Genomic DNA, 14,260 nt, shown 5'->3' on the forward strand with positions numbered 1-14,260 from the left:
ATGAATGTGATGCATTGTGAGCTGGTAGATCTGCTATTTTCAAAAGTAATCTTGGAAAAATGTAATTACATTTTTGGATTAGCCGTCCTTAGTTGGGCAAATGCATTCATCTGGGGATCCTTGACATGGGAATGTGCTGTGTGAGGATCACTGGTTTAAACAACATTAGGAGAAACCTTTAGAAACAAGAAAAGCAACCACAACTAATATTTACAAGCAACTTTACAGAAAAAGAAGCCGCTTATAATAAACAGACTTGGCAACACTCCAGCAGCGTCCCAGAGCCGCTCAAGTGTAAAATCAAACAGTGCTTTATCTGCTTTTTGCGTTTATGAGGTGGTCAGACCCACATCTAATCGTTATGCGCAGGTCAAGGGGCTTAATAGCAAATTGCGCAAAGCGAAAATAATTAACATATGGACACTCCCACAATGCTAAAATATTCAGGAACGCCGTATGCCATACGTGTGTGCGTTCAACACGGGACGATAAGGCTTCTATAATACCATTGTGCGCAGAGCGAGGCCAATATAGGCCAATTTATGTATTACCCCATTGTAAAACGGACATTCAAAATGGGGCCTTTAGTATCATATACATCTATCTGCCAATGTACGTATGTGCATAACACAGCATTCTTTTTTTAGTAGCCATTTAACTATGTTCTGGGAAAATACGCCATGTGAATATAATCCTGTTTTAATGAAAAACAACTGCTGGGGTTGAGGTCAGGGTAATGACCTGTACCATGTGGCTCTTCCTTGTCTAGAATGCACTACCTTGGTCCGCCATGGTTTTTGGAGTACTCAGGGTGAGCCTTATTTTGCTTGATGGGTCCCTGTAATCAAGGTTCGATCAATTTGATGGCAGGATCTTAACCTCTTTTTTATCACTGGTGTGATGTATGTTTGATAGCTTCTGCTGGTCAGACATCTTATTAATTAAATCCATGCATTTCCTTTGGGGAAATGGCGACTGTGTGATCAGTATTTGATATATGGTAATAATATCACTATTTAAGAATGCATGAAAAAGTATGTTAACAACATTAACCGCAACATTATATATTTATTTTAAGATGTTTCAAATGAAAACATATATAGATCAGCTATTTTCACTGTGTACTATTATTATTTTTTTCTATTTATAAATTGAACCCTGCCTGTTATGTCAACTCGCCAGTCATGCGAGAGGTGCATGCATGGCCCTTCCTTTTATAAACTGCTAGGAATGGCAGAAAAAGGAAAGTAACCCACAAGGGGGTGGGGTGGACGGTGAGGGGCAAAGAGAGAGCAACATAGAGAGACAATGAGTGAGTGAGCAAGCAAAATGCAGAGAGCAATAGAGAGAGGGGAAAGGAGAGAGACGATGACAAGCGGAGAAAAGCAGTATCTCAGCAATTCTGCACGAGCCAAATACTTATATTTATGCAATGTACAATCTGCGCCCGCGCACCCTGTACTTATACGGATGGACAGACAGTTGAGAAGAATGGGTCTACTGCTCATTGAAATTCTGCCCGCCACTCTCCGCACAACCTTAATAGGCCGGCTCGGAGGTGGAGAGTTAGGCATCCAGTAGAGTAGCGCAGATTGGGCTGTGGATGACTCACACTGCTATCCCAGAGTGAATACCTCGGTATCATGACTTTGGTCTGCACCATTGTAAAGTTTCCATTTAAAGTGTGTGCTTTTGTGACCCAATGCTTTTCTCTATGGAGCTCTGTGTTGCTGGTGGTTGATGTTGGTAAGGATTACAGTGACATTACCTGAGAGGTGATTTCACAGGTATTACAGTACAGTGTATGGTGTTGCAGCCGAGGGCTGTCTGTTATGACTTTTATACACTGGCTGCTGTGATTACCAACCAATGTACCGGTAATCACTGTTCAGAAAGTCACAGTTTTTACAAGCATTCTGTACTTTTTCTGCCCAGGTAGAATAAATATAAATACACAGAGGAATAAGAACAGGAAGCTTGGGGAATTAGAAAGAATGCTAACTGGTTATCGTATGACATGACATAGAAACCTATAAAGCATAGTCAATATATAATATATCAGATCTCTTGGTTGACAGGGTATTTTCTTTTACAATTAAGCATTTAGCTAACATTCAACACAAAGAGGAATCAACACCAATGAACTGATATAATCATGTAGCGTCAAAGTCAAAACAATAAAGCAGTACAGTGACATCGGTGTCCTACAAGTAGTACAACTTTTACTGTATGTTCACCTTGAAGTGAAAGCATGAATGCAAGCTCTCTCTCTAGGTCGTCCTCAGAAGAGCACTCCATCGTCGCTTCCAGTCACCTCGGTTCTCCATACATCTGGCCAGCTCGTTGGTGCTTTGTGCTCCTGCGTCTTTCTTGAGTACATCCATATATGTTAACGTGGGACGTCATCTTGATCGATGCCCATGTCTTGGTTCCCACAGCACTACTTGATGTCTTTGGCAGTGTCCTGCTAGTCTCATTCTCCTGGCTGCTACTTTCTGGCACACCCTTGGTATTCCCTCATACAGGGTATTGTTGGTAACATGTACTCTCTTGCTGATGTTACTGAACACAGCATTCTGGTGTAGCACCGTCTAGAGACTTCTGCAGGGTTGGCTTCAAGGTCCAGCATTCGCTGCCATATAGGAGAACAGATTCCACCGTTGCATAGAAGAAGCTGGGTTTGATTTGTCGGGGGAGATTGGAGTTCCATACACTGGTCGTGCCATTCAGGGCCCTCCATGCAAGTGCCTTCCTCACTTTCAGATCCTGCTCGGTTGAGTTGACCCATGAGCCCAGGTACTTGAAGTCTCTAAGAGCTCTAGGAAGCATACAGGCAAATAGAGACTCAAACCTACTTTTTGAAACATGATATAGCTTAAAGGTTTTATACTTTTATACGTTCAGAGCATTATGTTTACGGTATATGAAAGCATGGCCCATGGCTATGACCTTGATTCACTCACCCACCTTAAAAACCTTTTTTTGTTGTATTATTGTAGTGTCCCAAGAGCACATTACCAGAATTGCCACTATGCATGTACTGCACGTAATGTATGTACACTGTACAATATGTGTGTGTACGAGCATGTACGAACAAACTGTGTGTGTGTGTGTGTGTGTGTGTGTGTGTGTGTGTGTGTGTGTGTGTGTGTGTGTGTGTGTGTGTGTGTGTGTGTGTGTGTGTGCGCGCGTGGAACTTTGAAGTACTTGGAAGTATAACAGACCTGGGGTATCTGATATACTGATATATACTGATATTCGGAAGCCTGGGCCATGTGCATAAACTGACCATGAGTGGCCTAAGAATAGCTGGCATGACAAAAAGGCAAAGCCAAAACAACTTGCCAAACACTGTTCTGTTTCGGCTGTTATAGGCAGTTTGTCTGTGTGGAGGAGGAGGTGCCATGTGTATCCTTAAGTGAACATGAACTGTCAACCCTGTTATATTTGTTTCCTTGTTAAATGAATTGTAATTTGTGATTTCAAATAAAGTACTAAAGTGTGTGTGTGTGTGTGTGTGTGTGTGTGTGTGGCAGCACGGTGGAACGCTGGTAGACGCCAACTTTGTTTTGTTATTTAACATTTAACAACCACACCCGTTCTAACTATACGACCGCATCGGGGCAGCGGTGTGTGGGTTTCCTCGCGAGCAGACGCGGAGGACGCCGTGTCTTGTCACCGGTGTGAATGTCAAAATCAGGCTAGCATAGACGGATGAATACCTTCAAGACGTGTTTTTTTTATCCTTGGGTGAGATCTTGTCCAAGAAGCAAGGGGCAATGCCAGCATAAAAGACAAGCTGGCATTGCCCGGCCATGCTGGCATTGCTACTTGTTCCTTGGACAAAGTGGTAAATAATATGGTTAGACACCAGTAAAGTGAAGTAGGAAAGAATTGTGAGGTTAATAAACAATAAGAGTTAATTAATAGCTCTTTCACACTGAAGCGATGACCTGGGTAAAATCTGTGTTAGCTGTGGATGTGAAAGAGTCAACACGGGTTATCTGACACACAGCTGGGCTGCAGACGCAGTATGAAATTACCTGAGGATCTCTGCTGCATGTCATCCCCCCACTCTCTCTCATGCCCTTTCTGTCTTTCTCCTGACTGTCTATCAAAGATATATATCCAGAAGTGCAGAGCAATCATCTTTAAAATGAAAGAAAGAAACATTGGAGAGTCTCATTTCCAAATCCACATGCATTTTTCCCCCTCTTTTTTTCCACACCACATTATTTGAACTAGTCTTTAGAAGCAAAGATAAAGTACTAGAATATTTTAATAAACGGCAGTGCCCTGAGCATTTTCTGTGATGAAAGCTGTGCCCAGTCTAACCCAGTGGCTTTGTTGTGTATCACAATACCTGCTTTGCTTCATGGCACTTTGCCTCTGCCCCAGGACCCATGTTTTCGTCCAAGGAACAGCCTGTGGTTTCTGAATGGGACAAGGTCAGAGGAGAGGACACTGTCTCAGAGGCATACAGTATATGGGAAGATAATGAGGATGAGCAAACTGCAGGGGATAATGGAATGAAAATTGTAATGATGTAAAAAGGCTTCAAGTAAACTAAAAGACTATTGCTTCGAGTCCAAATATGGTTTATGTCTCATGTAAAATATAATCTCAATACAGAACTATAAAAATACTTCTAAATCATTTATGTTTTCCATTTAATTTCTTTCGTGTGTGCTACTTTGTTTGAGCAAAAACAAAGTCTTAGGTCCACACAGGTTATGTATGCAGAAAAAGCTGGAAGGAAGGAATTGAATAACCATCTCTGGCAGACTGGCAGTGTTTGTATACTGCTCTCTACAATACAGGATCAATCGTAGCTTGTTTCTTCCCCCCCGATTCAAGCAAGCGATCAAATGAGCTGCAAATATCACTTAGTCTTGACGTTATGAGGAAAGGCATGTGTCACAACAGTGTATCTCTCCTACTACTGATCCTAACTGACCTATACCTTGTCCCTCCTCTTTCCTTCCCCATCCCCGTCCCTGTCCCGTTGTCCTTCCTTCTTCCTCCCTTGCCCAGATGCGAGGTGTGCTGTCCCCCCGTCCTATCATCATCACCATCATCGCTCCCACGCACGCTCCTTCCACGCTCCTTCCTATGACCGTCCCTCCCACGAACGTCCTTCCTATGACCGCCCCTCCCATGAACGTCCTGCCTACAACCGTCCCTCACACGAGCGCCCTGCCTACGAACGCCCGTCCCACGAACGCCCTACCCACGAGCGCCCCTCGCACGACCGTCCTGTCTACGACCACCCTTCCCGCGAACGCCCTGCCTACGAACGCCCGTCCCACGAACGCCCTGCCTACGAACGCCCTGCCTACGAACGTCCCTCCCACGAACGCCCTGCCTACGACCGCCCCTCGCACGACCGTCCTGCCTACGACCGCCCCTCACACGAACGCTCCTCATATGACCCCTACAACTCCCGTCTCTGCGTGATCTCCGGAAATCAACTCTACATGTTGGACCAAGAGGAGGTACTGTACTCTGTACTATGGATGTTCCCCTGACTGTATCATTGCACAACCTGATTGTATCGTTGCACAACCCTTTCGACAAGTGTAAATGTTTTAAATTGATAACAAGTGATACTTGTCAAAAGGGTCATTTGACGATTAGCCTTTGGGCCAATTGCAGCCTCAAAAGAAAAAAAATCTTAGTTCAGGATGTTAGGCATCTCTGAGACAAATCGGTTGTATATTAGTTATTTATGACAACTAACAACAAGGCTACATAATAATAATGATAATTGATTGCATTTTTAAGTACATCCCTCAGCTATATACAAGTCCCTTGGACATGACGCTAGTATGTCGCAGCCAGGAATTTACCCCCAATCCAACCCTTGATGCTGAGTGCCAAGCAGGGAGGCCATTTTTATATGGAGCTGGTCTTGGTCATTAATTTGGTACATTCACACCTGGTAGCTTTCCTATACAGCCATTCATCTACAGTCCCCTACTGAATAGCACCTCAACACTAGTTGATGAGGAAGGCGAGAGCATTACATACAGTATTTGTTTCCATTAGTGTTGGGGAAGTTACTTTAAATATAATATTACATATTACGTATTACTTAAAAACTTTATTACTGTCACTTTGTTAAAGTAACTTTCACAAAACACCCCAAAAGAAGGGCAAAAGGAAGGGCAAAAGACAGTGTTGAATTGAAGAGGGTAGGTTAAATGGAATAGAATGCCAAAATAAGGTTATACTTATTGGTATTTCTATTAAAAGGCTTTTATAGCAGCCTAAATTTAAAAGTCATGATGAAATACAAACAACTCGGAAGCAGCATTGCCCTCTGTTGGCATAGGAATAGATTTTTTGATTAATCAAATAAAACTCTCAATAGCGATTGGTTGACAATAATGTGTTACCGCAACAGTTTATTGGTGTTACAGCAAAACCTGCAAGTTTATTGGTGTTACAGCAAAACCTGCATTTTCTACCATCTCTTGCATGTTGCTTTGGTTCTCCATCTCTGTTTGTAGACCAGGAGAGGGTAGTGTTCCTCATCTTTTCTGCAAGCATTTTATGTATGAGAAACTTCACAGCATAAGCATAAGGCCAGAGATTAATACCACTGCAATAAATAGACTTTAACCCTATAAATGCCACTGATGTCACATCCCCACTCTGAACAGCGCATGTATAATGGACATAATAATCCCACAATGTGCATGTTACTGTTGCAGTGCTCAATTTTCTTTATGTGCTGGCTGATGAAAAGCAGATAGCAGCCAGGTGGCGATTTTTTACAGTAGTGTGAGTGCTTGGCCGCCAATAGTATCTCTAAGGAATACAGAGCTTAGTGATCCTGATAAGACGACATTCCTGCTCTGGAGGCATTGAGCGGAGGGCCCAGGTAAATTAATCAAAAGCCTATCCCTGTCTAATTGTGCCAATAAGGCAGCAGCTGTGAAGGGGCAGGAGCTGGCTTGATGTGCTGATAGTTGTCACCCCGGCGACAACAAGCAGCGTTACATATTCATGCCTGTCACTCACCTTATACCGTGGAGATTCACTTTGACTCCCTCTCTCCCCCTTTACGTTAGACTTATTTCTGTTTAATTCTAATTAATGTCCACCCCCCTATAAGCAATCATATATTGCCATAGCTGAAATAAGATGGATCAGAGGTTATTTCTTTTCCTCAGTGCCCATTCTTACCTCACTTATGATTCCATATAAATGCACTAAATCTGCCACTCTCACCTCTCTGATTGCCTGTTAATACCGTAGGTCCTACTGTACTCCACTCCAATCGCTCTCTCTCCCAGCCAACGCTCTGTCTTCCATCTCACACTTTACCTTCACCCATCCTTCACTACCTATTTCTATTTCCCTGTTTCTCTTCTTTACCTCCTCTCCCTCCATCGCTCTACAGCTATTGTCTCTTCCACTTTGCTCAGCATCCGTCTATGCATCTTCTCTCTCGCCCACCCTCCCGCTCGTATCTAGCTCTTTCTCTGTCTATTCTGTCTCTTTCTCTTCTGTTTCTCGCTCCTTTTCCTTATGTCTCTCTCTCTGTCCTCTCAGATCCATACTGCTCTGTCCCGCTGTTTTCCCATTTTCCGTTTTCCTCTATACCTCCCCATCCCCCAGATTTCTCTCTCCTTATCTCTCCATATATACCCCTCCCTTACTCTCTTCCTCCCACCTCTCTCTCTTTGGGGTGAATGGCAGGAGTGTTTGGCTCTCTCCAACAGGCCATCTGGCTCTGTCCTTCTCACAGCTCCATTCAGACACGGCTCACTTTCTGTTTTGTGAATGATGCCTGTCAAAAGATACTCCACAGGAGCCCCTTCCTAAGGAACTGACTTGGGGAACCGAGGCCACACTGTTGGCCTATTGTCTATCTCTGTTTGTGTAGCATGACCGACCGTAGTCATTTATACTTCACTCGCTGAAAGAACTGATTTTCAAATTGATGATTGTGCAGTGGCCTCGAGAGTCGAGGCTGTTTATAATCTTACACATCCCTCGAGCCATAGAGAGCCTCATGTACACAACCTTCAGTAGCCTATTCAGATTCCACAATCCACACTTAAGCCACATTTTAACTACAGTGCAGAATTTGTCCAGCAAAGGAATTAGCGCAAGAGGTGAATGTAAGCACTAATCCATTGAAAGAACAGAGGCTAAGGCAAGGCAAATTGTCATTATCTGTCATTATCACAGGTGGAGTTGGCAGGTCTGTTTGTAGCCTAAAATCTCCTGTCTAAGACAATAAAAATTACTAGGAAGCTTGCTGTAAAAATTTCGATTTCCTGCACTTTGGCTATGTGAGTGAGTATTACTAGTTCACTCTCTGTCAATTGCAGTGCTATACTTGCCTGTGGGCTCTTGTATTATCTGCTCGGGGCCTGCAGGGGGAGCTAGCGGGCCAGCAGTGATGGCCTCTTGCCATCCTTCTCTCTCCTCACATTGATCTCAGGTGACAGAGTTCTGCATTCTACCACCAACACACACCAGTGCCCTGTTCCCCAAGCTCCTCTCCCCCATCTGTGCCAATGTTATGCAAGAAACCAAAATTATACAATATTTGGTTTGGTTAGCCATAACCACATCAAAATCTTCTATAGAAATGTACCGTATGTATGTCCTGGTTCAAAGTAAAGAGTGCATTTGGCTATATACATCTACCTCCCTGGCTACCATATTGCAATTCTTGGCAATGCAAATAAACCAGGGAAGGAATCGTGCTAGGTTTAGCTTGTGGCTATACTGTCACTAGCTAATCCACAAAGTGTGGATTATGAGTGCTTTGCATTCTATGCATGGCCCACAGGAACCATGTAACAAAAAAGGGGGGTGGGGAGGGGGATACATTATATGTACTGAAAGGTGTGTGGGTGTAAACAGTCACGAGTAAAATAATGCTGTTACTGTAGTAAGATGGTTAGCCCACAGAGGCTATTTAAAAGGAAGCACTTGAGCTAGCTACCACATTCTTGGCATTTGATTTCCATTACATGCCACTCAAGAACACCATCTTTCAAAAGGTCATTGTACACATATAAGGGATTAAATTCCTTTTATCTCAACAATTTGATTAATTTGCCTATTCAGCCAGATAGTGTACAAACTTCTTCCTCTAATACCTTAGAGGCTCTGAAAGAAAGTAGCCCTAATTTGTCTCCTGCCAGCTTACAAGGAGCAATTGCGAGATCGAGATGACCTTAAAAGCAATCCTTAACATTTATCATTTTTATTAGAAAGCATTGTGGGTTGCTGAGCCTGGCTCTGTGGTAAATGCACACATGGGAGGTTTGGAAAGGCAAAGCCTTTTTCCTAAGGGCCTTAAGTTATTTTGGCATTTACTGTAGCTGGCGGTGTGATCCACAGAAAATTCCAATTTGTGTACCAAACAATATTACAGTTTTAATTATCACTGACATTTCAAGTAATCAATAGTATAAGCAGATACATTAATTGTCAGTTCTCAACCCCCTAGCCTTTCAAGTGTCTGAAAATAACCCTGAACCAATAGAGACTTTATCCTGGACATGTCGCCTGCACAATTCCCTCAGATGACTTAAACGCACTCTGGTCAACACTTCAGAGAATATGTTTCTAATAACATTTTTGCTTCATAGCTGTTTATTTATTCTCTACACACTGTACAGAATGAATGCACAGAAATGCACACATTCTTCAAAACATTACAATCCCAGGGGGCGCCTGGTGGCTCAGTCAGTTAGTGCAGAGATTGCTACTTGTTGTGAGTCACGGGATTGAATCCTACAATCCCTGACAGAAAGGGGTGAAAACTGTCAGTTGCTCTGTTAGGGCATTTGTGTTTATTTGCTGTGACCAGAGCCCAGGCTCCAGTGGAGAAGGAGCATCTGTCTTTCAGAAGGTGATATTGTGCTACTGAAGGGCAAATCATGTTGTTGGCCAGCAAGACCACCTGTGATGATGATGGGGCCACACTCTGTGTGTGTGTGTGTGTGTGTGTGTGTGTGTCTGTGTGTGTGTGTGTGGTATATGTTTTTGTGTACTACATACAGGCACAATATGTGTTTTTGTGAATGAGTGTGATTTGTGTTATTGCCCGAATGCCTGAGTGTGTGCTTGTGCACATGTCAGAGTTCTGTGTGCACATGTGTGTTTCTGTCAGAGACAGAGTTAGGGACTCAGCTGGTGTTTGATCATCTCCCTGTTAAGATATAATGGATTACACACCTGTCGCTTTAGCGAGTGCACGCACACGCACGCACGCATGCACGCACGCACACACACGCACACGCGCGCGCACACACACACACGTGACGTGAGCGTGCACACTCTCTCTCTCTCTCTCCCACCATATTCCCCTTCTCCTCACAGCTGGGCCTGAGGAAGCAATAGTGACATATGGGCCGGCCAGCCTGGAGCATCGCTCAACTCACCATGCCAGGCTGGCCAAAGCACCCTCCTCCCCCCATCAGATCTATCGCACTCCAACACCCTCTGTACCCCTGGCTGCGGCGTGACTAACATGAGGGAAGAAAATCTTTTATTTTCTTTCATGTTCTGTGCAATTTGTTGTTAACACCTGGAGTGACGCGAAAAGTAGAACCTTTAGGCTGCTGTTGCCATGTCTGTTTACATTCATCTGGCTTACAATTTACAAATCAAATTGAAAAACATTGATACAAAAACAAAATACTAAATAATAAGAGATTCTTGTATTTCAGTCATAGTCCATAAGCTTCTCCCTTTTGTAATTTACTTAAACCTTTTCGTGCTCTTTCACTTCTTTCTCTACAAATCTCCTCGATGTCTCTTTGGGTCTGCTTCATTTTGTTTTTGGCTCCATTCTGCAGTGCACACATGTCCAGTCCACATCATCCACCTTCTGAACTTGATCACATTTGACATGGGGTCAGGCCTGTTCTCCTGTAAGGGTTTAAGTTTACTGTTGTGGTTTACTGTTGTGGGCCAATATTATTCTCAGTATGTGCTCCCACCACCACCCCAGCATCCACCTATGGGCTCTGTTTCTAAATGATTCCCTTATGAAACTCATTTTTTCCCTCTACACTAAGGGCTATATGTTGCGTCACCCCTTACTCCTTATCCCTACATTTATTTGCCATTTTTTACTATTTCGAAAAACCTTTTAAAATATACAAGCTCACAATGTGTCGATGTAGTCAGCTAGTTGAACTACTTTAAAATGTTTTTCAAATAGGTTTAGGGATAAGGGCTAAGGGGTGGTGCAAGATACGTTCCCAAGTCTCATTGCCGACACCCTCCCCCCAGGTGAATCCCCCACAGGGGATGATGGGGTGCCAGGATGGGGCAGATAGGCTCTTTCTATGAGTCAAGTTGGCAGTGAATTGCTGTGGATCAGAGAGCAATAGAGGAGGTGGTGAGTGGGCTTATTCTCGCTCAAGTGGACGTCATTGAGGGAAATTACCATGTTTAGCCCCATGTAATTGGCTAGTATTGACATGTAGATGGCTAGTCAAGAATTAAACTTGTCTAGAGTCATGTATTTAAGATAATTTTATCCTTCTCTGGAAGGGTCTGAAATGTTTACTTCCTCTCAAGATTCTGGTTGGTACAGTAGTTGGAGATATCTGCTTGTCTGAATTAGAAAAGACAAATAGCCTACTTATGCCTCGGCTCATAAAATACATAACCTTCTTACCTAATGTGAAAGTACGGTATATGCAGTTCATGTATCAGATGTTTTTTGTAATAATGGGCTCAAAGGTTGTACTGGAGTTTCTTCACTTTTGAATGATTTTTACATACATTAGGCTAGAGTAACTACTTTTCTGTACATTATGTAAGGCATTGTTCTTTTGATGTCACAAGGTCAATAAACTTTTCAGTTCAATAACTCATTCAATCCAACATTCCCCACAGCAGCAAAGCTAATGTGTGAGTAGGTTTAAGGTTACAGTATTGCTGTTTGCTGCGGGATCCGCATACTCTACCACCAGTATGACGCCCTGAGGGCGAGAAGCGACCTCGCCCTAAAGGGCGAGGACACGTGCATGCATCCGCCTGGTGATGGAAGACTGCTGGGTGAGCGCTGGCGCTTTGGCGCAGATCAACATATGGAATGAATTCTGTACTGGCCATATGTTTGATGAGGTCAGATCAACAGGTCAGCTCTAAGGGTGGCAGCGGGGGCAGTGTATTTGAGTTTACAGGGTTTGATGAGGGCCCAGGTAGGGCCGGGCCTTAATTTTCGGGCTTGTTGAGAACTCTAGTTTTCGCCGGCTGCCGGGCGCGGCTGCACTAATACATTTGACATGGATCTAAGGGTTTGGGGTTTGAGGTCAGATGTAGAGTTGCTTGCCAGCAGGTTTTTATAGTAATCTGTGAACTATTCACACTCCATCCCTTCTTCATTGTGACAGTAGTGCGAGTGCAGAGCTTGCCCTCACATTATGGGACCACTTTGCTAATTACATGTATTGATACCCCCATAAAGCAACACTGTGACTACAGTATAAAGATACATAATACTTTATGGTGCCATCAATGAGAAGTAGTTAGAATGCGTTGTTAATTCAGGCCCATTGTTTCTTATCAGCAGTAAAACATATTCAATTATTGGAACAGAGTACTCGGTCCACTCTGTGTTAGTGTTTCTTGGTTTGTTCTGACAAAGAGCTCCAGGCAAGCTCTGGACACTATCCAGAGCTGTAATATGTAATACTAAAACTTTATATCCATTTCATAGTTTTATATCTAGCATGCAAGCATATATATTATTGTACTTGAGTGAGTTATGTTGTTATCATACATGCATGGTTATTAGTATAGCCTTTAATAAAATTAGGACTGTCTTACAACTGATGATTATCAACATGGGCTATTCATCTTCATGATATGGACTTTATTGTTGACTGGTGGTTTTCGATAGTTTGACATTCACTCCAATTCCAACAGCTCAGTGACCTTGTGTTTAGAGTGTCCGCCCTGAAACTTGGAGGACTGAGTTCCATCAAATGGGACCCAATGCCTCCCTGCTTGGCACACAGCATCAACTAGAAAGATGCAATTCTGGGGAAATTGCTAAATGTGGTTGCCTCGATCGCACAGACGCCTTCGGAAATATAGACCCCTCCCAGTAATTTTGCTAGCCAATTACAATGTCAAGTCACCCCTGTAATCATGTGTAAGTAATTCAGAGGGGATTTGACATATGGCTCATGTGTGTGCCGCCAAAACTGTGGGAGAAGTAGTGCGCCAAACGTTGGGGTTACTCTAGAAAAAAGGAAAAAAAGACAATAACACTAGTCTGGTTGCAACCACACTAATGATTACTGAGTGTGACATGGCTGCGGCTAGCCGCCTCCAAGAGATGGGTCAAATGTGGAGAACAAATTTAGTTTGATACGATAGATATGTCCTCACATGTCCGACACAGACAGTAGAATCAAATCATTATTCAATATTGTTTATTATTTACTTATTAAAATTTACTATGTAAAGGACTTTTCATAGTGCTCTTTTAGTCCTTCTCCATTATGTCTCCTCTATTTCATCACACACTTTTTATCATTTATCTTTTCTATTTTATACTTCTTGGCTTGTTCAAACTAGTGTGGTCCTACTGTACAACACTGCATGTTAAAGAAATATCATGTAGGCCTACCATATTCAAGAAATAATTGTCTTGATTTCAGAAACAAAGGAGAACTGTACAAACAAAATGTACTGGTAATGCAATATAGATCTGCCAAAATATTGTGCATTTATTTGATGTGGAGAATTATACACTTTAATAATCCTACTGTACTTACTGTGCTGAGAATGTGTTTATTTATTTAGTTCCACGTTTCCACGACCATGAGTATGTCTCATGGTCAACCGACTCATTATTTTTGGCAATAAAACCTCCAAACAACAACCATGTGTTGTTGCAAAATCATTTGTGGATTATGCCCGACACGACAAAACTGGGGCCTGATATTTTCTGAGCACTATATGCTCACAGCATGTTGTTAAAACTACATAAAAAGCTCAGTGAAACCTTTCAGTGCACAATTGCTCAAACAAAGGGGAAAGATGACTCAATAAAGAAGCACACATACTCTTTACATGGATGTACTGTCCCGGACTCATAAAGAATGGATGGTGCATAATCATTTTTTCATTGAGGAAGTTGTATTGTAATCTAATTTTCAAAAAGTAATAACGTTGTCCCAAGCAAATGATGTATCACACAATGCACTTTTGTGTAGGACAATATACACAGTTGATTTATGAGGTGCATACATCTGCATGT

At 42.7% G+C, this 14,260-nt stretch overlaps 1 protein-coding gene across 4 annotated transcripts in view; it reads left to right on the top strand.

Annotated features, from left to right (window-relative positions):
• syngap1b (synaptic Ras GTPase activating protein 1b) overlaps window positions 1-14,260 on the top strand; it is a 106,718-nt gene that overhangs the window by 27,356 nt on the left and 65,102 nt on the right. For all 4 annotated transcript variants that reach the window (XM_080769007.1, XM_080769010.1, XM_080769009.1 and 1 more), the window contains exon 3: window positions 5,035-5,495. In XM_080769007.1, coding sequence (XP_080625133.1) covers window positions 5,035-5,495 — 461 coding nt within the window. The remainder of the gene's footprint in view (window positions 1-5,034; window positions 5,496-14,260) is intronic.

The sequence above is a fragment of the Protomyctophum bolini genome (assembly GCF_963924005.1).
Source record: "Protomyctophum bolini genome assembly, chromosome: 7".
Lineage (NCBI taxonomy): Eukaryota > Metazoa > Chordata > Actinopteri > Myctophiformes > Myctophidae > Protomyctophum > Protomyctophum bolini.